Source organism: Petromyzon marinus, unplaced genomic scaffold (genome assembly GCF_048934315.1).
Source record: "Petromyzon marinus isolate PM22_M1 ecotype Great Lakes invasive population unplaced genomic scaffold, UKy_Petmar_22M1.pri1.0 PM_Scaffold_542, whole genome shotgun sequence".
NCBI lineage: Eukaryota > Metazoa > Chordata > Hyperoartia > Petromyzontiformes > Petromyzontidae > Petromyzon > Petromyzon marinus.
Window position 1 is genome coordinate 26,403 of NW_027423549.1, and position 27,617 is coordinate 54,019.

Consider the following 27,617-nt stretch of genomic DNA (forward strand, 5'->3'; position numbering starts at 1 on the left):
GTGGCTCCTGGGGCCAATACTGGGTCAAACACAATGATCCGGCACTGCTTCAATAATATGTTTTAACTTGTGACACACTCCACATTATTCGCTCACTCGAAGCGAGAGAACGACTCAGAGGCGTGAGAAGGAACCACAGACGAGCAGGAAAGGCTACCAGGAGGTGAGCCTGTGCCAAATTTCCCCCCAAGCTTTGTGGTCGTCTTTATATGAAGGTGTTATCAACCAATTAATGAGTGTTTACATATGGGAGGGAACCGGAGTTCCTGGAGAAAACCCACACATGCGAGGAGGCAGCAGTCGATCCCATACAGAACGAATAGATGAAGTCAACCTTTGCTGTACCCCCTTCTAGCAGGCCATGCTATGACACTTGAAAAGCAACGGGAAGGGAGTTTAACAACATTTGTGTGATCCACCCACCCTTGTTGCCTCCATAGTGCTGGGTTACAGGACTTCGCCACCAACACCACCCGGCTAAGATCCTAGGTTTTGGATCTTGGGAGTTTCAGCCACCCGTGGTTAAACGACGTTCACAAATGTAGCGAGTTGATGGTCACAACCAGGCACAAGTGACTGCAAAAATAATGACTCGTTGCAGTAAAGGTTGCCTTTGTTTAATAATCTTTGCTGCTGTTCCTGCAGAGCGAAACGCCCATCAAGGCTCCATCGAGAACATTCATCACCCGGACAGAGGTGACCAGAGACCAAAACTCATCACACAAATGCCCTCTTTACTTGCGATTATAAACTCTACATCTCCTTTTCTCATCCGGCACAGAACTCTCATTTGTGGTTCTTTTTTTAAATTCCACGTCCCCAAACCGTCGTGACAATGAGGAGCTCAGTTCATGTCCGTCCTTAGAGTGAATAATGTTCCGATTGTTGTGTGGGTTGACACCCCTGTGTGATTTTGTTGGTTCATGGCCTGACCCTGACAGTACAATCTAGATGTTTCAATCCCCCAATGGTGACATTAATGGTATCATTTGTATGCCCACCCTAGTGTGGCACTGATTGTTCAATCAATTTTCTTCTGTATTTTGACAGCGATTTGAAAACCCTCTCTTCTGTCCTCACGATGGCTTATCATTGGACGACAGGCAGCCAATCACAAGGCACGGTACTGAAGGTAGCTCACACTTAGTTGTGCTGGTTATATCGGCAAAGCTCATGATATGGATTATATTTTTTTATTCGTGACAGTGATGAGTACACATAGCCTGTCACGAGTAGATTTCATTATATTGACATGAAAAAATACTGTGCTGTTTTTTAATATCACACTCATAATTTGAGTAGTAATCATACAAATAATTGCCATGTTCTGTGTACAAATTAAACATAATTTAGTGAAATAAATAACAAATAATGCCCTGACTGCATTTACAGTGGGGCACAAGCAAAAATAACAAAATACTTTTCATAATAGGTGATGTTTTAAGCAATGACCCTTCTTTGGCTGCTGCGTATATGTGCGTATTATGTATTTCACTATCTTTGTGTCTATGTCTGTGTTCAATTGCGTGCATTTCCATTCATATGTGTGTGTATTCATTCCTGTGTCTCTGCTAACGTGTCTTTATTTGCCTGTCTGCATGCGTATGTCTTGTGTGTCAGCGGTTGCAACAGGTGTGTGGCCGTGTATATTATTGCGCGTGTGTGGGTGTGTGTGTTCACGTGTGTATTGTTCAGTCTGTATCTCTGTGCATCTTCTGTGCTAGTGTATGTCTGTATTTCACTAGAGAACGGTTGTGCAGTGGTAGTGTGTAGTGGCACGTTCCTGATGGCCTAAGTTCCATTCCCGGTCACGACGAACAGCAGTAGTTTAGCTGGTTAGCGTGCTGCACTATTAACCTGGCGACCCAAGTTCGATTGCTGCTTATGGCCAACACCGGTGACGAATATCTAAACCGGTCCTGGGGCTCCCTTAGATTCATTCAGCCTTAAATGAGTACTCAGTGCGTGTAAAGCATCAGCACTGGGGAGACAAAGGTGGCTGGGTGTAGTGTTGGTTCTCCCATCCCCTTCGTGTTCTGTGCTGACCTTCGTAGATGCTCGCTAACAGCACTTGCCCTAAAAGTCTTTTCAAGGCTATAATGAGGATCTTTGACTTTTGTCTTTGTGTGGTGCAGTGGAGGGAGCACGGAGGGCGGTGCCTGCCACGAGCCCGGTCCTCACCCTGTTTGACGTGAGCCCAACATCCTCACACGACGACAACCAACCCATGTCTCATCTCCCACACCGCTGGCGAAAGCACTGTGTGTGTGATCTCGTGTGCTGTAGCTTTCTGTACCGTGCTGTGTTTGCTGTGTTCGCCATCATGTGCTGGGGCGTTCTGTGCGTTCTCTTGTGTGCTGTCGCATTCTGAGCTGTGCTGAAATTGCTGTCATGTTGCTGTAGTGCGCTCTGATGTGCTGTAGGGCTCTGCGCTCTGCTGTGGTGTGCATGACAGCGAAGAGCAGCAGAACGAGGCTCGCACTGCTCAGAGCTCCACGTCCCAGATGAAGGCAGCGCGTGTCCTGCAGACGTTCGTCAACCCCTTTGGCATGGTGAGACATGGGGAGACAGGGACATGTGGAGGCACAGGGGTAGTTGAGTGCCAAGGAGATACATGGACTTTGAGACACGGGAATTACAAGGACACCAAGACAATGCAGCGATACAAGCGACTTAGGGACGTGGGGAACACACAGGAGGCATGGTAAATGAGAGACAGATAGGAGGCATAGAGACAATATTAGCACAGGGTCACACGTAACACGGGGTCACTTAGAATTTGGATAAAACGGTCTTCATTGACGCAGAAATCCTGGAAACATGAAGACGTGGGGACTTGAAGTGGTTGAAAATATAAAGAGGACATGCACAGGGTCGTGTGTTTGTTTCCTTGCGCGTGTGTCCTAGTTCGCTTGTGCATCTGTTCATGTGCTTGTGCTTGCAGTATCTACCATCCAGTGACGGGAAATCTCTGCCATTTCAAGAAAAGAAATTGGATCCTAACTCAAAAGTGTTTGAGGTAATACGTGATTGTTGTGTGCTAACATCTTGCTCACATCATCATCTCCATCATCATTATCTCCATTATTCCATTTCACAAACCACTTGTGCGGATGGGTGCTGAGTGAGGAATTTTAGTGGTTTGGTGATTAATGTGGTTATTTGAGTGCATGTTTGAGCAGATGAGTGGGTGAATGAATGGTTGAGTGAGTGCTTGGGTAGGTGAGAGAGTGTAGTTGAGCGCATGAGTGGTTGGATCGTTGACCGAGTACCTGAGTGGCTGAGTAAGTGAATGAGTGTTTAAGTAGTTGACTGAGTGAGTGATGAGAACCCGTTGAGTGCTATCTCATCCGTCTCTGTAGATCTGTAGTCGCTGGAAACTGATGAAAGCGCCAGAGAAACCAAAGAAAAGCTCTGCACAGCCTGCAAAAGCCAAACACGGTGAAGGCACACACACACACACCATGAACACAGAGACATGCACTAATCCAGCAGTCGCAAACACTTGCACGTGCATGTGCACACACACACACATGCAGACAAGTACAGAAGTCGAGGCGTGGCTCACACACACACACACACGACAAAAACAAAAATCGTATCACCTTTAACAGACTTGGGGCAAGTGCTATTAGCAAGCGTCTCTGAAGATCCAGGATTACACGAGGGGTGGGTAGTCAACACCAGACTCGGCTGCCTTTGTTTCCCCATCACTGATGATTACACATCGTGCCCGGTACTCATTTAAGGCTCCGTCGACCTCGGGGAGGCCCAGGACTTGATCAAATATTTGCCATTGCTGTTGATCGCAAGCGGGAATTGAAATCAGGTGACTGGGTTTGCAGTGCATTAACCAGCACACTACTGCACGCACGCGCCATGAGTGACGGATCCCCGTGTCTGCAGCTAAGAAGAAGATGAAGGTGGAGCTCCCTCAAGAGGAGCCGGTCGCCGTACCGACTGTGCGAGAGCACAATTATCTGAACCGGTCCTGGGCCTCCCCTAGTTTGACTCGGCCTCAATTGAGTACCTGGTGCGATGTTTAAAAACATTGCCGCTTGGGAGACAAAGGCGGCCGGGCGTGGTGCTGGCCACCCAACCCCTCGTGTGCCGTTTCGGCCTTCATAGGTGCTCTCTAACAGCACTTGTCCCAACAGTCTGTTAAAGCTCTACGGGGGATCTGTGTTTGTTGTCTGGGTGCGTGCCAGCATGTGTGTGTGACGTGTGTGGTCGTATAATATCGAGTTGTGATGTGCGGTTGGTTTGTTGGGTTGTGCCGTCTGTGTGCTTTCGTCCCACTCGACCGCCTATCTGCCTCTTCTACTCTTGTTTGTGCGCCCACCGTTGAGCGGCTATTCCTGTGCGTGGCCCCGTAGCATCACTCATACCGTTCCTTCCTGGGCATCACCTGCCTCATGCAAATCTCGACGCGCGAAGAGGACTTCATTATCGACACACTGATGCTGCGCGACGACCTGCACATCCTCAACGAGGCCTTCACCAACCCCAAAATTGTCAAGGTGAGAGGCACGCGTGCACGTAGACATGCATAAACAAAATAATCGAGTGAGACAGCAAAACAAGGAGAGAGACATCCCTCTCCCTCGTCGACTTTGTAGCACGACGCCTGGGTCCCTCCAGCTTGCTGCCAATGTATCATTGCACTGCCTGCACACTCGATATGAATGCCATTGGGTGAATGTTTACAACAATACATTGCACTTGTATTGCACCTAAAGCGTAACAAACATCTCGGGGCGCAGAATTACACGGGGAGAACAGGAGGGAGCAGAATTTTTTTATTTTATTTAAAGCTTTCGTGACTGCGGGGATTCATATTCTTGGTTCTTTCGGTAAAGTCACCAAGTAGAAGGGCAACAATAAAATAATACAAATATAAAACAATAAAATTATTGCTGTGGTTTTCACACCTGATGATGATTGCTTGTGTTACAGTCGAAACGTCGTGAGAATTTTATTGTTTTATATTTTTATTTTTTTATTGCTTCCCTTCTACGTGGTGGTGACTTTACCGAAAGGACCAAAGAATAGGATTGAGCAGGTCGGAGCGAGCAAGGGAAATAGAGAAAGGAAGCAATTAAGGGGGGCTGGCTGCAGCCATGCCTTGTTGACAGCGGCGGCGACGATGGTTACTAGGGACGTTGTAACCGTATCTTGAGCACCGGCCATGTGAGAGGCGTGGTGCTTGACGCGGTGACGCAGTTGCGCAGTGATTGCCACGGTGACGTGGTGATTGACGCTGCGGTGTGGCGGGGGCGCAGGTTTTCCACGGAGCGGACTCGGACATTGAGTGGCTGCAACGTGACCTGGGCCTGTACGTGGTGGGCCTGTTCGACACGCACCCAGCGGCGCGCTCCCTCGGCCTCGCCAGAAACTCGCTCGCCCACCTCCTCATGCACTACTGCAGCCTGTCTACCGACAAGCAGTACCAGCTGGCTGACTGGCGCATCCGGTACGCACGCCGCACTTGCTCGAACCTCTGCGTACGCGCGCGCATGCACGGGCTAACTTGTACACACGTACAAAAACAAAGGCAAAGATCCCCTGTATAGCCTCAACTAATTGTTGGGGAAAGTGCTGTGAAGGAGGGGGTGGGTGGCCAGTACCATGCACGGCCGCCTTTGTCTCCCCAGTGGTGATGTTTACACACCGCTACACCAGGTACTCATTTGAGGCTGAGTCGAGCTCGTGGAGGCCCGGGGCCGGTTCAGTTAATTGTCACAGGTGTTGGCCGTGAGTAGAAATCGAACTCGTTTCACCAGGTTCATAGCACAGGGTGCTAGCCGCTACTCTACTGCTTACACATTCACACACAAGGACAAAGATCCCCCGTGTCGCCTGAATAGACTGCTGAATCTAGTTCGCCAGGGTGAGGAATTGAAGTCCCATCACTGGGTTCATAGAACAGTACATATGAAGCACTTTCACCCCCCCCCCCTCCCCACTCAAGTTATCTTAGTGAGCCCCTATTAAGGCTGGCACAATGTTTGAGAGGGTAATGTGGTTAGCATCATGCCTGACCTCCTTTGTTTCCCCAGTGCTGATGTTCATATCTTATACTAGGTACTCATTTAAGGCCCAGTCAGTCTTGGGGGAGGTCCAATACTGTTTTTTATATCACTCCCAAATGATGTTAGCCTTCACCGGAAATGGAACATGGGTCAACAGATAAATGTTGCGGTACATTAACATCTGCGTCTCATACACACTCGCATGCACACACTCACACACAAACACATACACACTCACAATTGCATACACACGCACACCAACACTTGCACACATCCACGTATGCACGCACACACACACACACAGGCCTCTCCTGCCAGACATGCTGCACTATGCGCGTGCCGACACGCACTACCTGCTGTACGTGTACGACCGCGTCCGCGCCGACCTGCTCACCAAGGCGCTGGGCCGACCCAACCTCCTGCAGCTTGTGTGGGACCAGAGCCGAACTGTGGCACTCAAGGTGAGTGGCGCGTGGGCAATGGCTGAGCCAGGATTTTCAGGTTGGGAGGGGGGGCAACCCCTCCAGCAATGAAAAAAGATAGTGTTAGTAAGTAAGGACTTGTCCCTTGGTTTTTATTTGACGTGTGTGTGGCGATGGCGCAGCCATCGATCGAGGATCGAATTCGAACAGCGTTGTGTGATCGGCATCGCGCTCGCTGAAGGTGTTTGCCTTCAGGGAAGTCGTGTCCTGTATACGCAACTGCGCACAATTCTGTGAGTCACTTAGAACTGCTTTGCCGTTACTTCTTGGCAATTATGTACTCGGACTATTGTCCTATCATCTCATCGAGTCCCTGACACGTAATATGCTACACAGTGGCAGTGGGGGTCGCAAAATGCCGATTTATTACCAATAAACCCCAATGATCCGATCTAAATTAGGGATTTCGATCGGATCATTGGGGGGGCACGTGCTACCCCACCCCCCACTGGCTCCACCAGTGAGCAAGTTACAAGCCTATCTTTGTAAGCAAATCCACCACTCTCACTCTCGATCGGGACAGTTTTCCCACCCCTCCAAAAATATTGTTTATTCCGTTACAAGGCTTCGAGCAATAAACAAAGAATATATTTATCTTTTTAACTAGATCAACGAAGTGATATAGTTCATGGTGTAATGTGTGTAGACTATTGTCCTATCATCTCATAGAGTCCTTGGAATGTAATAATATGCTACACAGTGGCAGTGGAGGGGGTCGCAAAATGCCGATTTATGTTCAATGTGGTGACGGGCCCGCCGTACCGTTTTAATGTTCATGCATCCTAATTAGTGCATTCACGATAAAAATTCCCACTGGAAACATTGGTTACCGACTTTCAGAACTGGTAATTGATGCTGAAAACAATTACCAGTTAACCGATGATCGTTTTAACAACCCTGGTAATTACTCTTTGGTTTTTTCGGTAAAGTCACGTATAAATGAGAAATAATAAAATTGCATAATAGCGTACGACGTTTTGGTTGCAACACAAGCAGCCATCATCAGGTAAAGAAGAGCTAAATTTACGAGAGAGAGGAAACACATAACCCCAGATGTATATACGGACACCCAAATAGGGGGGAACTAACACAGATACAACAGGGGACACAGAGAGAGAAGCATACCAAACAAGTCTGAACCCTGGTAATTATTGCTGCCGCTGTCACTACTTGCGTTGTTCCATCTACCTCTCTCTCCCTGTGTGCGTGTGTGTGTGTGTCTCAGCGCTACCACAAGCCGGTGTTCACCGAGGACTCCTACCTGGAGCTGCTGCACAAGCACAAGCAGCCACTGGATGTGCAGCAGAGCAGCGCCGCCCAGCTCCTGTACGCCTGGCGTGACCGCACGGCACGCGCCGAGGACGAGAGCACGGGATGAGAGCGCACGCGGCGCTGAAATAGCCGTGTACTGCACTGCATAGCATAGTGCAGCAAAGCACGGGACTTTCCGACAGCGTATAATAACACAGCAAACAGAACAACACCACAGCGTTCAAAATCTTTATCTTGATTTATCAGAATATTTATTTAGACTGGAGGAATCCGATGAGCTATGAACTCTTTATCACAGATGTCCAGAGTAGCGAAAAATGTATGAATATAAAGTATATAAGTACAAATTGCATAATTACATGAATTACTGTAGATTTTTTAACACTCAATGCACTCTAGGGCAAGGCAGCAAAACAACAACAAAAACGATCCAAGACCGCACCAAAACAACACAGTCCCTCAATAAAATTCCACATTAAAATGGAAATATCGATACACGGGTGTTTTATAATATAGCACAGTAAAACACTGGGGTGTACGACGCAGCACTTTTTAATTTACCTGATCGCGATCCTGAACCAGTTGTAGAAACTGCACATTCCAGTGCCGTAGGTTAATGGTTGCGTAGTACGATTACTGTAGCTGTTGCGTTGTTGGGCTTGTTCGGCCTGTGCGATTATTGTTATTGCTGTGACGTGCATAGTGCCCTGGCCTGACCGGTGTGTGTTGTGCTCCTGCTGTCACAGATACGTCCTCCCAAACCACATGCTCATGAAGATCGCAGAGGAGATGCCTCGGTAAGCCGCGCACGGTGGTGGTGGGGCCGGTGGTGGCAGGGACAGTTGGGATGGTGGTGCGAGTGATACCCATGATGGTATTGACAGTGGTGGTAATATTCGCCCTACAACAACAACGAAGGGCAGAGGAGCGATGCTCACAATAAAGAGCGGAGTGCCGGGCGGCTAAAATGCAGCAAGTTGGCACAGTCGCGTGCACAGCTGGTGCATCTGCCCCAGTCATTGCAGTCAGTCAACCCATGGCACCTGGCTCTGTTCCGTGAGCTCCTGTTAGCGAGCCTTCAACACTGCACGTGGCTTCGGAGTGCACCTGGCCTGGGACAACCGCCGTGGTGATGTCACCGCCACTTAGTGGCATATGGCGCCTGTTCTTGTTGTTGGTAATAGTGGTGGTGGCTGATGATTGTGCTGGTAGTAGTGAGAGTGGTAGTGATAGTGTTGATGGTGGTGCCACTCATAATGTTTTGATGTGGATGGTGATCTGGATGCTGGTGATGATATGGATATGGTGATAGTATGATGGTGATGATGAAGTTTGCATTGTGGTACTAGCATTGGTTAGTATGATCCTGATAATGACCAGGCTATATATACACACGCCAGACAAGACAGGCTTTACGTACGTATGCCAGCCTGAACACAATATACATACGTACGCCAGGATGAATAGGCTATACATACATAGACTAACCTCAGCTGCCTATACGCACGTACGCCAGAATGAACAATATACGTATGTACACCAGCATGAATAGGATATATGTACGCCATCTTGAACGGATATGCTTTTGCCAGTATCAACGGCTATATGCACCCTAGTCCATGCCATTGCTGTTTGATGCAAGACAGAGAGGGAGTGCTGGCTTGTTGTAACGTTGTGCTGTTTCTGTGAGATTGTGTTGTTGCTGTGACGTGGTTTTGCCGTGATGTTGCATTGCTCTGGCGTTGTGTTGTGACGCGTGTCGCTGCTCTAACATGTTGACATCGTCGTTGCCGACGCAGGGAGCTGCAGGGCGTGCTCGCGTGCTGCAATCCGGTGCCGCCCCTCTTGAGGCAGAACTCCAATGAGCTGTGGCAGCTCGTCAAGCAGGCACGCCTCATCCCGCTCATCAAGGTGAGCGCAGAAGCGGAGGCGGCTCGGTGGAGCAGCAAGGGGTTCATAATGGACGGCCACGGTTGAGATACGGATGAAAGATAGATAGGGCAAGAGAGTCGGAGAACGAGAACAGAGACAAAAGAGAGTGGGAGACAGAGACTGAAAGTCATAGGGGGAGAGGGATAGCGAGTGGTCAGAGGCAGAATGTTCATAAATAAATATAATCAAACATTTAATATAATCTTGATTTGAAGCTTTCGTGACTGCAGGAATCCATACTCTTTGGTTCTTTCGGTAAAGTCACGTAGGTAGAAAAATATTAGATCACGACGTTTCGATCGCAACACAAGCAATCGTCATCAGGTGGGACAACCACACCAACTGCTGAAGACAGCAGTGGGACAACCACACCAACTGCTGTCTTCAGCAGTTGGTGTGGTTGTCCCACCTGATGACGATTGCTTGTGTTGCGATCGAAACGTCGTAATCTATTGTTTTTCTACCTACCTGACTTTACCGAAAGAACCAAAGAGTATGGATTTAATATAGGTGGTGACTGGGTGGCTCCTGGGGCCAATACTGGGTCAAGCACAATGATCCGGCACTGCTTCAATAATATTTTTTTAACTTGTGACACACTGCACATTATTCGCTCACTCGAAGCGAGAGAACGACTCAGAGGCGTGAGGAGGAACCACAGACGATCGGGAAAGGCTACCAGGTGGTGAGCCTGTGCCAAATTTCCCCCCAAACTTTGTGGTCGTCTATATATGCAGGTGTTATCAACCAATTAATGAGTGTTTACATATGGGAGGGAACCGGAGTTCCTGGAGAAAACCCACACATGCGAGGAGGCAACAGTCGATCCCATGCAGAACGAATGATGAAGTCAACCTTTGCTGTACCCCCTTCTAGCAGGCCATGCTATGACACCTGAAAAGCAACGGGAAGGGAGTTTAACACCATTTGTGTGATCCACCCACCCTTGTTGCCTCCATAGTGCTGGGTTACAGGACTTCGGCACCAACACCACCCGGCTAAGATCCTAGGTTTTGGATCTTGGGAGTTTCAGCCACCCGTGGTTAAACGACGTTCACAAATGTAGCGAGTTGATGGTCACAACCAGGCACAAGTGACTGCAAAAATAATGACTCGTTGCAGTAAAGGTTGCGTTTGTTTAATAATCTTTGCTGCTGTTCCCGCAGAGCGAAACGCCCATCAAGGCTCCATCGAGAACATTCATCACCCGGGCAGAGGTGACCAGAGACCAAAACTCATCACACAAATGCCATCTTTACTTGCGATTATAAACTCGACATCTCATTTTCTCATCCGGCACAGAACTCTTCATTTGTGGTTCTTTTTTAAAATTCCACGTCCCCAAACCGTCGTGACAATGAGGAGCTCAGTTCATGTCCGTCCTTAGAGTGTGAATAATGTTACGATTGTCGTGTAGGTTGACACCCCTGTGTGATTTTGTTGGTTCATTGCCTGACCCTGACAGTACAATCTAGATGTTTCAATCCCCCAAAGGTGACATTAATGGTATCATTTGTATGCCCACCCTAGTGTGGCACTGATTGTTCAATCAATTTTCTTCTGTGTTTTGACAGCGATTGGAAAACCCTCTCTTCTGTGCTCACGATGGCTTATCATTGGACGACAGGCAGCCAATCACAAGGCACGGTACTGAAGGTAGCTCACACTTAGTTGTGCTGGTTATATCGGCAAAGCTCATGATATGGATTATATTTTTTTATTCGTGACAGTTGATGAGAGCACCTAGCCTGTCACGAGTAGATTTAATTTTATTGACATGAAAAAATACTGTGCTGTTTTTTAATATCACACTCAGAATTTGAGTAGTAATCATACAAAGAATTGCCATGTTCTGTGTACAAATTAAACATAATTTGGTGAAATAAATAACAAATAATGTCCTGACTGCATTTACAGTGGGGCACAAGCAAAAATAACAAACTACTTTTCAGTAACATTGTCCTAAAAGTAAAACTTACATAATAGGTGATGTTTTAAGCAATGACCCTTCTTTGGCTGCTGCGTATATGTGCGTATTATTTCACTATCTTTGTGTCTATGCCTGTGTTCAATTGCGTGCCTTTCCATTCATATGTGTGTATTCATTCCTGTGTCTCTGTTAACGTGTCTTTATTTGCCTGTCTGCATGCGTATGTCTTGTATGTCAGCGGTTGCAACAGGTGTGTGGCCGTGTATATTATTGCGCCTGTGTGGGTGTGTGTGTTCACGTGTGTATTGTTCAGTCTGTATCTCTGTGCATCTTCTGTGCTAGCTTATGTCTGTATGTCACTTGAGAGCGGTTGTGCAGTGGTAGTGTGTAGTGGCACGTTCCTGATGGCCTAAGTTCCATTCCCGGTCACGACGAACAGCAGTAGTTTAGCTGGTTAGCGTGCTGCACTATTAACCTGGTGACCCAAGTTCGATTGCTGCTTATGGCCAACACCGGTGACGAATATCTAAACCAGTCCTGGGGCTCCCTTACATTAATTCAGCCTTAAATGAGTACTCAGTGCGTGTAAAGCATCAGCCCTGGGGAGACAAAGGTGGCTGGGTGTAGTGTTGGTCCTCCCATCCCCTTCGTGTTCTGTGCTGACCTTCGTAGATGCTTGCTAACAGCACTTGCCCTAAAATCTTTTCAAGGCTATATTGAAGATCTTTGACTTTTGTCTTTGTGTGGTGCAGTGGAGGGAGCACGGAGGGCGGTGCCTGCCACGCGCCCGGTCCTCACCCTGTTCGACGTGAGCCCAACATCCTCACACGACCACAACCAACCCATGTCTAATCTCCCACACCGCTGGCGAAAGCACTGTGTGTGTGATCTCGTGTGCTGTAGCTTTCTGTACCGTGCTGTGTTTGCTGTGTTAGCCATCATGTGCTGGGGCGTTCTGTGCGTTCTCTTGTGTGCTGTCGCATTCTGAGCTGTGCTGAAATTGCTGTCATGTTGCTGTAGTGCGCTGCGATGTGCTGTAGCGCTCTGCGCTCTGCTGTGGTGTGCAGGACAGCGAAGAGCAGCAGAACGAGGCTCGCACTGCTCAGAGCTCCACGTCCCAGATGAAGGCAGCGCGTGTCCTGCAGACGTTCGTCAACCGCTTTGGCATGGTGAGACATTGGGAGACAGGGACATGTGGAGGCACAGGGGTAGTTGAGTGCCAAGGAGATACATGGACTTTGAGACACGGGAATTACAAGGACACCAAGACAATGCAGCGATACAAGCGACTCAGGGACGTGGGGACAGACAGGAGGCATGGTAAATGAGTGACTGATCCCCGTGTCTGCATCGGAGAAGAAGATGAAGGTGGAGTGCCCTCAAGAGGAGCCGGTCGCCGTACCGACTGTGCGAGAGCACAATTATCTGAACCAGTCCTGGGCCTCCCCTAGTTTGACTCGGCCTCAATTGAGTACCTGGTGCGATGTTTAAAAACATTGCCGCTTGGGAGACAAAGGCGGCCGGGCGTGGTGCTGGCCATCCAACCCCTCGTGTGCCGTTTCGGCCTTCATAGGTGCTCTCTAACAGCACTTGTCCCAACAGTCTGTTAAAGCTCTACGGGGGATCTGTGTTTGTTGTCTGGGTGCGTGCCAGCATGTGTGTGTGACGTGTGTGGTCGTATAATATCGAGTTGTGATGTGCGGTTGGTTTGTTGGGTTGTGCCCTCTGTGTGCTTTCGTCCCGCTCGACCGCCTATCTGCCTTTTCTACTCTTGTTTGTCCGCCCACCGTTGAGCGGCTATTCCTGTGCGTGGCCCCGTAGCATCACTCATACCGTTCCTTCCTGGGCATCACCTGCCTCATGCAAATCTCGATGCGCGAAGAGGACTTCATTATCGACACACTGATGCTGCGCGACGACCTGCACATCCTCAACGAGGCCTTCACCAACCCCAACATTGTCAAGGTGAGAGGCATGCGTGCACGTAGACATGCATAAACAAAATAATCGAGTGAGACAGCAAAACAAGGAGAGAGACATCCCTCTCCCTCGCCGACTTTGTAGCACGACGCCTGGGTCCCTCCAGTTTGCTGCCAATGTATGATTGCACTGCCTGCACACTCGATATGAATGCCATTGGGTGAATGTTTACAACAATAAATTGCACTTGTATTGCACCTAAAGCGTAACAAACATTTCGGGGCGCAGAATTACACGGGGAGAACAGGAGGGAGCAGATTTTTTTATTTATTTAAAGCTTTCGTGACTGCAGGGATTGATATTCTTGGTTCTTTCGGTAAAGTCACCACGTAGAAGGGCAACAATAAAATAATAAAAATATAAAACAATAAAATTCTTGCTGTGGTTTTCACACCTGATGATGATTGCTTGTGTTGCAGTCGAAACGTCGTGAGAATTGTATTGTTTTATATTTTTATTATTTTATTGCTTCCCTTCTACGTGGTGGTGACTTTACCGAACGGACCAAAGAATAGGAGGGAGCAGGTCGGACCGAGCAAGGGAAATAGAGAAAGGAAGCAATTAAGGGGGGCTGGCTGCAGCCATGCCTTGTTGACAGCGGCGGCGGCGACGATGGTTACTAGGGACGTTGTAACCATATCTTGAGCACCGGCCACGTGAGAGGTGTGGTGCTTGACGCGGCAACGCAGTGGCGCAGTGATTGCCACGGTGACGTGGTGATTGACGCTGCGGTGTGGCGGGGGCGCAGGTTTTCCACGGAGCGGACTCGGACATTGAGTGGCTGCAACGTGACCTGGGCCTGTACGTGGTGGGCCTGTTCGACACGCACCCAGCGGCGCGCTCCCTCGGCCTCGCCAGAAACTCGCTCGCCCACCTCCTCATGCACTACTGCAGCCTGTCTACCGACAAGCAGTACCAGCTGGCTGACTGGCGCATCCCTTACGCACGCCGCACTTGCTCGAACCTCTGCATACGCGCGCGCATGCACGGGCTAACTTGTAAGATCCCCTGTATAGCCTCAACTAATTGTTGGGGAAAGTGCTGTGAAGGAGGGGGTGGGTGGCCAGTACCATGCACGGCCGCCTTTGTCTCCCCAGTGGTGATGTTTACACACAGCTACACCAGGTACTCATTTGAGGCTGAGTCGAGCTAGTGGAGGGCCGGGACCGGTTCAGATAATTGTCACAGGTGTTGGCCGTGAGTAGAAATCGAACTCGTTTCACCAGGTTCATAGCACAGGGTGCTAGCCGCTACTCTACTGCTTACACATTCACACACAAGGACAAAGATCCCCCGTGTCGCCTGAATAGACTGCTGAATCTAGTTGGCCAGGGTGAGGAATTGAAGTCCCATCACTGGATTCATAGAACAGTACATATGAAGCACTTTCACCCCCCCTCCCCACTCAAGTTATCTTAGCGAGCCCCTATTAAGGCTGGCACAATGTTTGAGAGGGTAATGTGGTTAGCATCATGCCTGACCTCCTTTGTTTCCCCAGTGGTGATGTTCATATCTTATACTAGGTGCTCATTTAAGGCCCAGGTCCAATACTGGTTTTTATATCACTCCCAAATGATGTTAGCCTTCACCGGAAATGAAACATGTGTCAACAGATAAATGTTGCAGTACATTAACATCTGCGTCTCATACACACTCGCATGCACACACTCACACACAAACACATACACACTCACAATTGCATACACACGCACACCAACACTTGCACACATCCACGTATGCACGCACACACACAGGCCTCTCCTGCCAGACATGCTGCACTATGCGCGTGCCGACACGCACTACCTGCTGTACGTGTACGACCGCGTCCGCGCCGACCTGCTCACCAAGGCGCTGGGCCGACCCAACCTCCTGCAGCTTGTGTGGGACCAGAGCCGAACTGTGGCACTCAAGGTGAGTGGTGGGCAATGGCTGAGCCAGGATTTTCAGGTGCGGGGGGCAACCCCTCCAGCAATGAAAAAAGGTAGTGTTAGTAAGTAAGGACTTGTCCCTTGGTTTTTATTTGACGCGTAGTGCGGCGATGGCGCAGCCATCGATCGAGGGTCGAATTCGAACCGCGTTGTGTGATTGGCATCGCGCTCGCTGAAGGTGTTGATGCCTTCAGGGAAGTCGTGTCCTGTATACGCGACTGCGCACAATTCTGTGAGTCACTTATAACTGCTTTGCCGTTACTTATTGCCCTTTATGGACTCGGACTATTGTCCTATCATCTCATCGAGTCCCTGACACGTAATAATATGCTACACAGTGGCAGTGGGGGTCGCAAAATGCCGATTTATTACCAATAAACCCCAATGATCCGATCTAAATTAGGGATTTCGATCGGATCATTGGGGGGGCACGTGACACCCCACCCCCCACTGTCTCCACCAGTGAGCAAGTTACAAGCCTATCTTTGTAAGCAAATCCACCACTCTCACTCTCGATCGGGACAGTTTTCCCACCCCTCAAAAAATATTGTTTATTCCGTTACAAGGCCTCGAGCAATAAACAGAGAATATTTTTATCTTTTTAACTAGATCAACGAAGTAATATAGTTCATGGTGTAATGTGTGTAGACTATTGTCCTATCATCTCATAGAGTCCCTGGAACGTAAAAATATGCTACACAGTGGCAGTGGAGGGGGTCGCAAAATGCCGATTTATGTTCAATGTGGTGATTCGGGCCCGCCGTACCGTTTTAATGTTCATGCATCCTAATTAGTGCATTCGCGATAAAAATTCCCACTGGAAACATTGGTTACCGACTTTCAGAACTGGTAATTGATGCTGAAAACAATTACCAGTTAACCGATGATCGTTTTAACAACCCTGGTAATTATTGCTGCCGCTGTCACTACTTGCGTGGTTCCATCTCCCTCTCTCTCCCTGTGTGTGTGTCTCAGCGCTACCACAAGCCGGTGTTCACCGAGGACTCCTACCTGAAGCTGCTGCACAAGCACAAGCAGCCACTGGATGTGCAGCAGAGCAGCGCCGCCCGGCTCCTGTACGCCTGGCGCGACCGCACGGCACGCGCCGAGGACGAGAGCACGGGGTGAGAGCACCCGCGGCGCTGAAATAGCCGTGTACTGCACTGCATAGCATAGTGCAGCAAAGCACGGGACTTTCCGACAGCGTATAATAACACAGCAAACAGAACAACACCACAGCGTTCAAAATCTTTATCTTGATTTATCAGAATATTTATTTAGACTGTTGGAATCCGATGAGCTATGAACTCTTTATCACAGATGTCCAGAGTAGCGAAATATTTATGAATATAAAGTATATAAGTACAAATTGCATAATTACATGAATTACTGTAGATTTTTTAACACTCAATGGACTCTAGGGCAAGGCAGCAAAACAACAACAAAAACGATCCAAGACCGCACCAAAACAACACACAGTCCCTCAATAAAATTGCACGTTAAAATGGAAATATCGATACACGGGTGTTTTATAATATAGCACAGTAAAACACTGGGGTGTACGACGCAGCACTTTTTAATTTACCTGATCGCGATCCTGAACCAGTTGTAGAAACTGCACATTCCAGTGCCGTAGGTCAATGGTTGCGTAGTACGATTTCTGTAGCTGTTGCGTTGTTGGGCTTGTACGGCCTGTGTGATTATTGTTATTGCTGCGACGTGCATAGTGCCCTGGCCTGACCGGTGTGTGTTGTGCTCCTGCTGTCACAGATACGTCCTCCCAAACCACATGCTCATGAAGATCGCAGAGGAGATGCCTCGGTAAGCCGCGCACGGTGGTGGTGGGGCCGGTGGTGGCAGGGACAGTTGGGATGGTGGTGCGAGTGATACCCATGATGGTATTGACAGTGGTGGTAATATTCGCCCTCCAACAACAACGAAGGGCAGAGGAGCGATGCTCACAATACAGAGCGGAGTGCCGGGCGGCTAAAATGCAGCAAGTTCGCACAGTCGCGTGCATCTGCCCAAGTCATTGCAGTCAGTCAACCCATGGCACCTGGCTCTGTTCCGTGAGCTCCTGTTAGCGAGCCTTCGACACTGCACGTGGCTTCGGAGTGCACCTGGCCTGGGACAACCGCCGTGGTGATGTCACCGCCACTTATTGGCATATGGCGCCTGTTCTTGTTGTTGGTAATAGTGGTGGTGGCTGATGATTGTGCTGGTAGTAGTGAGAGTGGTAGTGATAGTGTTGATGGTGGTGCCACTCATAATGTTTTGATGTGGATGGTGATCTGGATGCTGGTGATGATATGGATATGGTGATAGTATGATGGTGATGATGAAGGTTGCATTGTGGTAATAGCATTGGTTAGTATGATCCTGATAATGACCAGGCTATATATACGTACGCCAGACAAGACAGGCTTTACGTACGTATGCCAGCCTGAACACAATATACATACGTACGCCAGGATGAACAGGTTATACATACATAGACTAACCTGAGCTGCCTATACGCACGTACGCCAGAATGAACAATATACGTATGTGCACCAGCATGAATAGGATATATGTACGCCATCTTGAACGGCTATGCTTTTGCCAGTATCAACGGCTATATGCACCCTAGTCCACGCCATTGCTGTTTGATGCAAGACAGAGGGACTGCTGGCTTGTTGTAACGTTGTGCTGTTTCTGTGAGATTGTGTTGTTGCTGTGACGTGGTTTTGCCGTGATGTTGCATTGCTCTGGCGCTGTGTTGTGACGCGTGTCGCTGCTCTAACATGTTGACATCGTCGTTGCCGACGCAGGGAGCTGCAGGGCGTGCTCGCGTGCTGCAATCCGGTGCCGCCCCTCGTGAGGCAGAACGCCAATGAGCTATGGCAGCTCGTCAAGCAGGCACGCCTCGTCCCGCTCATAAAGGTGAGCGCAGAAGCGGAGGCGGCTCGGTGGAGCAGCGAGGGGTTCATAATGGACGGCCAGGGTTGAGATACGGATGAAGGATAGATAGGGCAAGAGAGTCGGAGAACGAGAACAGAGACAAAAGAGAGTGGGAGACAGAGACTGAAAGTCATAGGGGGAGAGGGATAGCGAGTGGTCAGAGGCAGAATGTTCATAAATAAATATAATCAAACATTTAATATAATCTTGATTTGAAGCTTTTCGTGATTGCAGGAATCCATACTCTTTGGTTCTTTCGGTAAAGTCACGTAGGTAGAAAAATAATAGATCACGACGTTTCGATCGCAACACAAGCAATCGTCATCTGTCTTCAGCAGTTGGTGTGGTTGTCCCACCTGATGACGATTGCTTGTGTTGCGATCGAAACGTCGTGATCTATTGTTTTTCTACCTACCTGACTTTACCGAAAGAACCAAAGAGTATGGATTTAATATAGGTGGTGACTGGGTGGCTCCTGGGGCCAATACTGGGTCAAACACAATGATCCGGCACTGCTTCAATAATATTTTTTTTAACTTGTGACACTGCACATTATTCGCTCACTCGAAGCGAGAGAACGACTCAGAGGCGTGAGGAGGAACCACAGACGAGCGGGAAAGGCTACCAGGAGGTGAGCCTGTGCCAAATTTCCCCCCAAACTTTGTGGTCGTCTATATATGAAGGTGTTATCAACCAATTAATGAGTGTTTACATATGGGAGGGAACCGGAGTTCCTGGAGAAAACCCACACATGCGAGGAGGCAACAGTCAATCCCATACAGAACGAATAGATGAAGTCAACCTTTGCTGTACCCCCTTCTAGCAGGCCATGCTATGACACCTGAAAAGCAATGGGAAGGGAGTTTAACAACATTTGTGTGATCCACCCACCCTTGTTGCCTCCATAGTGCTGGGTTACAGGACTTTTCCACCAACACCACCCGGCTAAGATCCTAGGTTTTGGATCTTGGGAGTTTCAGCCACCCGTGGTTAAACGACGTTCACAAATGTAGCGAGTTGATGCTCACAACTAGGCACAAGTGACTGCAAAAATAATGACTCGTTGCAGTAAAGGTTGCGTTTGTTTAATAATCTTTGCTGCTGTTCCCGCAGAGCGAAACGCCCATCAAGGCTCCATCGAGAATATTCATCACCCGGACAGAGGTGACCAGAGACCAAAACTCATCACACAAATTCCCTCTTTACTTGCGATTATCAACTCTACATCTCATTTTCTCATTCGGCACAGAACTCTCATTTGTGGTTCTTTTTTTAAATTCCACGTCCCCAAACCGTCGTGACAATGAGGAGCTCAGTTCATGTCCGTCCTTAGAGTGTGAATAATGTTCCGATTGTTGTGTAGGTTGACACCCCTGTGTGATTGTTGGTTCATGGCCTGACCCTGAAAGTACATTCTAGATGTTTCAATCCCCCAAAGGTGACATTAATGGTATCATTTGTATGCCCACCCTAGTGTGGCACTGATTGTTCAATCAATTTTCTTCTGTGTTTTGACAGCGATTGGAAAATCCTCTCTTCTGTCCTCACGATGGCTTATCATTGGACGACAGGCAGCCAATCACAAGGCACGGTACTGAAGGTAGCTCACACTTAGTTGTGCTGGTTATATCGGCAAAGTTCATGATATGGATTATATTTTTTTATTCGTGACAGTGATGTGTACACCTAGCCTGTCACGAGTAGATTTCATTATATTGACATGAAAAAAATACTGTGCTGTTTTTTAATATCACACTCATAATTTGAGTAGTAATCATACAAATAATTGCCATGTTCTGTGTACAAATTAAACATAATTTAGTGACATAACAAATAATGTCCTGACTGCATTTACAGTGGGGCACAAGCAAAAATAACAAAATACTTTTCAGTAACATTGTCCTAAAAGTAAAACTTACATAATAGGTGATTTTTAAGCAATGACCCTTCTTTGGCTGCTGCGTGTATGTGCGTATTATTTATTTCACTATCTTTGTGTCTATGTCTGTGTTCAATTGCGTGCATTTCCATTCATATGTGTGTGTATTCATTCCTGTGTCTCTGTTAACGTGTCTTTATTTGCCTGTCTGCATGCGTATGTCTTGTGTGTCAGCGGTTGCAACAGGTGTGTGGCCCTGTATATTATTGCGCGTGTGTGGGTGTGTGTGTTCACGTGTGTATTCTTCAGTCTGTATCTCTGTGCATCTTCTGTGCTAGCGTATGTCTGTATGTCACTAGAGAACGGTTGTGCAGTGGTAGTGTGTAGTGGCACGATCCTGATGGCCTAAGTTCCGTTCCCGGTCACGACGAACAGCAGTTGTTTAGCTGGTTAGCGTGCTGCACTATTAACCTGGCGACCCAAGTTCGATTGCTGCTTATGGCCAACACCGGTGACGAATATCTAAACTGGTCCTGGGGCTCCCTTAGATTAATTCAGCCTTAAATGAGTACTCAGTGCGTGTAAAGCATCAGCACTGGGGAGACAAAGGTGGCTGGGTGTAGTGTTGGTCCTCCTATCCCCTTCGTGTTCTGTGCTGACCTTCGTAGATGCTCGCTAACAGCACTTGCCCTGAAAGTCTTTTCAAGGCTATATTGAGGATCTTTGACTTTTGTCTTTGTGTGGTGCAGTGGAGGGAGCACAGAGGGCGGTGCCTGCCACGCGCCCGGTCCTCACCCTGATTGACGTGAGCCCACCATCCTCACACGACCACAACCAACCCATGTCTCATCTCCCACACCGCTGGCGAAAGCACTGTGTGTGTGATCTCGTGTGCTGTAGCTTTCTGTACCGTGCTGTGTTTGCTGTGTTAGCCATCATGTGCTGGGGCGTTCTGTGCGTTCTCTTGTGTGTTGTCGCATTCTGAGCTGTGCTGAAATTGCTGTCATGTTGTTGTAGTGCGCTGCGATGTGCTGTAGCGCTCTGCGCTCTGCTGTGGTGTGCAGGACAGCGAAGAGCAGCAGAACGAGGCTCGCACTGCTCAGAGCTCCACGTCCCAGATGAAGGCAGCGCGTGTCCTGCAGACGTTCGTCAACCCCTTTGGCATGGTGAGACATGGGGAGACAGGGACATGTGGAGGCACAGGGGTAGTTGAGTGCCAAGGAGATACATGGACTTTGAGACACGGGAATTACAAGGACACCAAGACAATGCAGCGATACAAGCGACTTAGGGACGTGGGGAACACACAGGAGGCATGGTAAATGAGAGACAGATAGGAGGCATAAAGACACAATATTAGCACAGGGTCACACGTAACACGGGGTCACTTAGGATTTGGATAAAACGGTCTTCATTGACGCAGAAAGCCTGGAAACATGAAGACGTGGGGACTTGAGGAAGTGATTGAAAATAAAATAGGACATGCACAGGGTCGTTTGTTTGTTTCCTTGCGCGTGTGTGCTAGTTCGCTTGTGCATCTGTTCATGTGCTTGTGCTTGCAGTATCTACCATCCAGTGACGGGAAATCTCTGCCATTTCAAGAAAAGAAATTGGATCCCAACTCAAAAGTGTTTGAGGTAACACGTGGATGTTGTGTGCTAACATCTTGCTCACATCATCATCTCCATCATCATTATCTCCATCATTCCATTTCACAAACCACTTGTGCACACGTGCGGATGGGTTCTGAGTGAGGAATTTTAGTGGTTTGGTGATTGTGGTTATTTGAGTGCATGTTTGAGCAGATGAGTGGGTGAATGAATGGTTGAGTGAGTGCTTGGGTAGGTGAGAGAGTGTAGTTGAGTGCATGAGTGGTTGGATCGTTGAACGAGTACCTGAGTGGCTGAGTAAGTGAATGAGTGTTTAAGTAGTTGACTGAGTGAGTGATGAGAACCCGTTGAGTGCTATCTCACCCGTCTCTGTAGATCTGTAGTCGCTGGAAACTGATGAAAGCGCCAGAGAAACCAAAGAAGAGCTCTGCACAGCCTGCAAAAGCCAAACACGGTGAAGGCACACACACACACACACCATGAACACAGAGACATGCACTAATCCAGCAGTCGCAAAACACTTGCATGTGCACACACACACACACATGCAGACACGTACAGAAGTCAAGGCGTTGCTCACAAACACGACAAAAAGAAAAATCGTATCACCTTTAACAGACTTGGGGCAAGTGCTGTTAGCAAGCATCTCTGAAGATCCAGGATTACACGAGGGGTGGGTAGTCAACACCAGGCTCGGCTGCCTTTGTTTCCCCAGCACTGATGATTACACATCGTGCCCGGTACTCATTTAAGGCTCCGTCGACCTCGGGGAGACCCAGGACTTGATCAAATATTTGCCATTGCTGTTGATCGGAAGCGGGAATTGAAATCAGGTCACTGGGTTTGCAGTGCATTAACCAGCACACTACTGCACGCACGCGCCATGAGTGACGGATCCCCGTGTCTGCAGCGGAGAAGAAGATGAAGGTGGAGCGCCCTCAAGAGGAGCCGGTCGCCGTACCGACTGTGCGAGAGCAGAAACAGGTGCGCCCCGCTCACTCGCGCTCCGGCGTTTCCACGGCCAATGGGGGAACTGGGAACCTAGATTTGAAGCTTTCGTGACTGCAAGGATCCATACTCTTTGGTTCTATTCGGTAAAGTCACGTAGGTAAAAAATTAAACAACAAAAAACTCGACGTTTCGACCGCTTGTGTTGTGGCCGAAACGTCGTGATTTTTGTTGTTTTATTTTTTACCTACGTGACTTTACCGAATAGAACCAAAGAGTGTGAACTGGGAACCTGTTGCAGGACCTGCACCCCCGGGCCTTGCGTTTGTGACTGGGCTTCGTGGGACCCGGCCCCTCCTGGTGCCCTTAAGTCCCCACCCACCCAGCCCCTCCCCACTCACTGCTGCCCTTTCCCATTCCATCTGAACACCAGCCTGTGTTGGGGTAGACATTGCTTACAAAATTGCATACGAATTCAGATGCGTTATTCTTGTGAACATTCTGCATGTGTTTCAGCGAATTACGTCGTGGCGTGCAAATTTTTGCCGTCAATAAAGTGGGCATCGGTGCGCATCACAGCGGAATGGGAATGGTACATGGGCATAGAGCAATAAAAATGTAAAAAGAAACCCGTCGCGAACTCGGCGGCTTACACCGACTGAGCAAAATAAATTGCAACCGCATGAAAAATAAAGTGCACAGGGAATCGCATAAGAAAGGTAAGGAGTAAATAATAATGAAATAAACTGTTTTTTCTTTCCCTGGTGCGCTGGTGATAACTCGACGAGGGTTAACGAATCGATACCCTATCCTGTGACTCGTGACTTGATGCTGGTAGCATCGTGGGGATATCATTGGGGGAAAAGACAAAAATCCGACACAAACCAGAATACCTCCCCACTGCCGCTCTCCCCACCCCCTCCCACTGTGTTGCCTTCATTCTCTCTCGTTCGGCCTCTCCCTTACCCCTTTCCATGGGCAGGGTGCCACACGTAGAGAGGCACCGGGGGCAGCCGAGGTCACGGAGGTCGGAGGGAAAAGGCAGCGCGCGGACTCGGCCTCATTGCCAGCGCCACCACTCGTGCCAGATGACTTCACCCCCCATGAGTACACGGAGGCCGACGCTCACATCTTCACAGGTACACACACATCTTCACAAGTGCATACGTGCACATCCACATCTTCACAGGTACACAGACACGCGCACATGTACATCATCGTGGGAAAAACGCACATCTTCACAGATACGCACACACACACATCTTCACAGGTAAGGTCAATGTGTGAGGGTGGGTATGTGAAGGTCAATGTGAGCGAGTTTGAGTGGGCGAGTGAGCGAGTTGTTCCCTGTTCCAGCCGGGTGCTCTCGAGGAAGAGATCAGAACAGACACACGACTCGGCAGGACAAGGTGCGTACGTACTTAACATCACCGCTATCATCATCGTCGCCATCATAACCACCACTACCATTGTCATCACACCATCACCACCCCTAATATTACAGTTTTATCACCATCACCACTACCATCAACACCATTACAGCTACCATCATCACCATCATCACCATCATGACCATCACTGCTACCAACATCACTATCATAACTCCCATATTCATCACCATCATCACCACTATCATTGTCATCACCATCACCATCAATAACACAACCATCACCCCTACAACTAAAGTATTATCTCCACTACTTTTAACACCATCACCGCTACCATGATCACTGTCATAACCACCATATTCATCACCATCACCGTTACCGTCACCATCAACACCATTACCATCATCTCTGTAACCAGTGTTGCCTTCACCTTTAACGTCATTAACACCATCATTAATGCCGTCACCACCATCATAACCACATTCATTGGTACCACTGTCAACATCATCTTCATTCCCACCACCATTACCACGATACACGTCGTGTAGTGCATTGCGCAGTGTGTTGAATCTTTGTGCTCCGCGTGCTTTTTGTGTCGTGTGCGTGGTGTCTGTTGTGCGCATGAATGCACATTGTGTGGTGTGTGTTTGATGTTGAGTACACATTTGCGTGTATCCGTTGTGTGTTTGTGCAGCATAAGTTGTGCGGGCGGGGGCAAGGTGGTCGTACAGTCTTCAGAGGATCGGCACGGGGCATGACGTACATGCAGGGACACAGTGGCCGGTTGGAGATCCCTCTCCCATCACCTACGTCGCCCTACGTGCATTCACGTGTCTTTTGTGTCCGCGTCGGACCTTGCATATCTAAATGTTTACCCCACGTGTCCTTGTGTGTCCCTGTGGGTCGCCGCATGTCTAAATGTGTACGCACATGTCTCTGTAATGTCCCACCTTCTCTCGGTTAGTTCCCCGCATGTCCCCATGTCCCTCCGTGTCACTACGCATGCTGCGTCTTCCTTTAGATCATAGATCACGGTTCCGTGCATTTTCACGTGTGTTCCTGTGTATACGTATGCCTTTGTGTCTGCACATGCATCTGCTTGCCTTTGTGTGTCTCAGTGTCAACGGTGTCAACAGTGTTGCTTTGTGTCAGTGGTACTTCGTGTCTGCTTGTGTCTTCACGTGCCCCCCTGTAGCATTGTTACCGTGCGTGTCGGTGTGTCACCGATGCGTTATAGCACATGTCATCACACAGGGTTCTCCCACTGGCACATCTGGCCCGTGAAGGCTTTTGTAGTGGCCTGCCGAGGTATAAATACAGGTTTCCCTCACTTTATGCGGTGGATACGTTCCAAAAAAAAGGGCACACAAAGTAAAACCGCACAAGACAGCGTCCTGCCGAGTAGTATATACGTACACATGCAATGTTGTGTCACATCTGACCGCAAAGTGGCATATAGAGTGAGTTCAAAAGACATGTAGCGAATTTTGTGGAGAAATAGGTAAGTCGCATATACGTGAAATCGCACAAACCAAACCTGAATCAACTGTGGAAACCTGTAGATACAGGTTAGTGAGATGAAAAGTGATATACAAGAGATAGGGATGAGAGTTGGAGACAAACTATGGTGATTAGCTGTCACATAGCTGACATTATGACGTAAATAAGTCATGTGACGTAACATGTACGCGTGGCACGTGATATTACATCGCTAACTTTTTGTAGCCCGCCAGATAATATTTCTGAAGAACCATTCGTTTTCATGTGCCTCTGTGCCAAGCACATGTCTGCATATCTCCATGTGGGTGATTTTGTGTTCCATAATCTCAAAATGCACCTAACCTGGCACAGCTGCTACGGTCACATCACTCAATGGCGGCTGTTCTCTTAATTTATTCACTGGTCACTATCTGTGTCCTCAAATCCTGATGCTTGCATTTCCATGTGTGTGTGTCCCTCCACATCTTAAAAATAATATTCTGCATGTATTTAGCATCTTGCATGAAAATTCCATCTATAAACGTGGTAGAATTTGTAACACATGCAGTTTTCGCGTGGAGGCATGATAATACACAGACAAGCGGGGTAAATAGCCAGAACCAGTGCCAACAATTGCTCAAGCTCTGTGGTCCTATATTGAGCGGCCGGTATGTGGGTCGGGAGTGTTCCACTTTTCATCCCAGTGCGACCCGCGGTTGCTCACTTCTCCGTGATGCAGGGGAGGCTTCCGGCAGGCGTGGCCGAAAAAATGAAGATGTGAAGAGAGGCGGTGAGAGTCCTGGAGGGGAGTGAACTGGCATTGGTGCAGGGCGGACAACAAACGTCTCCCATTGATACGAGGCGACATCAACAACAAACGCAATTAACAGCAACATCCAGGATCAACTGGCGAATTCGAACAACACGCAGTTAACAGCAACACCGAGTCAACTGGAGTATCTAACAATACATGGGAGTTGATAGCGACATCTGTTCGGCCAGTAAATTCTAACAACACAGTTCACAGCAACTCCTAAAGTCTACCAGAGTACAAATAAGACGCGTAGTTTATACCAACTGCTCGAGTCACACAGGGTCTCCTGTAACTGCGACGTTAACAACACACGGATACAAGTACCCTGTGTGGCCAGTAACACCCAGACTCAACGGCAACACCCCAAAACACACCCAGTGTCACCAACATCATCTCACATTATCATTAACAGCTGATAATACCAGCTACAGCTAGCTACATTGAGCATCACCAGCAAAATGAGTGATAAACCAGCTTTAATACTTTCCATCAAATAATGAGAAACTCATGTCCTGCGCGTGTAAATAATAAGTTTTCACACGTGCAATGCCCATGCACTCTAACAGAATCACATGAACATAGATGTTAGCACTCACATGTGCACACATAAGCGCAAGCTTTTTTGATAACCCTGCACCCCCTGCATTACCAGTTTAATGACTTGTTCCCACATGGTTGTTGTGGTGCTGACAAGTAGACCGCAAAGAAATGATGTAAAAATAAATTTGGTTTCACGTTTTTAAGCCTTCTCTCCTGCAGGAGGGACTTTGTCAAACGTGTCTTTTGTCGCTGTGTGTGTAGGTGTTTAAGGTGGGGAGTGGTAATGAATGTTGAACTTTTTTCTTCATGCTTTTGGAGTCCCTGACTGCTCACAATCATTATGCTGATGATCTAGTGATTGCTGTTCACTTAGAAGAAGTTGGAAGCGCTGCTGCTAGACCTGGAGCGTGCTATAAACTTACCATCAGCCCCACCAAAACTAAGCACCTGGCTGGGTATTTTG

At 48.4% G+C, this 27,617-nt stretch overlaps 1 protein-coding gene across 14 annotated transcripts in view; it reads left to right on the forward strand.

Moving 5' to 3' along the window:
* Positions 1-27,357, forward strand: part of LOC142923469 (exosome complex component 10-like) — a 32,370-nt gene extending 5,013 nt beyond the window's left edge. Inside the window, exons 6-36 of one of the 14 annotated variants that reach the window (XM_076064605.1) lie at positions 646-696; positions 1,051-1,132; positions 2,136-2,191; positions 2,424-2,552; positions 4,377-4,520; positions 5,283-5,473; positions 6,337-6,493; positions 7,740-7,887; positions 8,532-8,583; positions 9,586-9,697; positions 10,885-10,935; positions 11,293-11,374; positions 12,401-12,456; positions 12,716-12,817; positions 13,470-13,613; positions 14,377-14,566; positions 15,382-15,539; positions 16,532-16,680; positions 17,327-17,377; positions 18,367-18,478; positions 19,610-19,660; positions 20,015-20,096; positions 21,125-21,180; positions 21,440-21,541; positions 21,938-22,012; positions 22,361-22,439; positions 22,896-22,969; positions 23,916-24,072; positions 24,290-24,342; positions 25,016-25,104; positions 26,540-27,357. In XM_076064605.1, coding sequence (XP_075920720.1) covers positions 646-696; positions 1,051-1,132; positions 2,136-2,191; positions 2,424-2,552; positions 4,377-4,520; positions 5,283-5,473; positions 6,337-6,493; positions 7,740-7,887; positions 8,532-8,583; positions 9,586-9,697; positions 10,885-10,935; positions 11,293-11,374; positions 12,401-12,456; positions 12,716-12,817; positions 13,470-13,613; positions 14,377-14,566; positions 15,382-15,539; positions 16,532-16,680; positions 17,327-17,377; positions 18,367-18,478; positions 19,610-19,660; positions 20,015-20,096; positions 21,125-21,180; positions 21,440-21,541; positions 21,938-22,012; positions 22,361-22,439; positions 22,896-22,969; positions 23,916-24,072; positions 24,290-24,342; positions 25,016-25,104; positions 26,540-26,573 — 3,069 coding nt within the window. In that variant the 3' untranslated portion in view covers positions 26,574-27,357. Of the gene's footprint in view, positions 1-102; positions 164-645; positions 697-1,050; positions 1,133-2,135; positions 2,192-2,423; positions 2,553-3,360; positions 3,442-4,376; positions 4,521-5,282; positions 5,474-6,336; positions 6,494-7,739; positions 7,888-8,531; positions 8,584-9,585; positions 9,698-10,884; positions 10,936-11,292; positions 11,375-12,400; positions 12,457-12,715; positions 12,818-13,469; positions 13,614-14,376; positions 14,567-15,381; positions 15,540-16,531; positions 16,681-17,326; positions 17,378-18,366; positions 18,479-19,609; positions 19,661-20,014; positions 20,097-21,124; positions 21,181-21,439; positions 21,542-21,937; positions 22,013-22,360; positions 22,440-22,895; positions 22,970-23,915; positions 24,073-24,289; positions 24,343-25,015 lie in introns of those variants that run through there. The other 13 variants (XM_076064608.1, XM_076064598.1, XM_076064604.1 and 10 more) reach the window with 13 other exon arrangements.
* Positions 27,358-27,617: the final 260 nt, after the last annotated feature.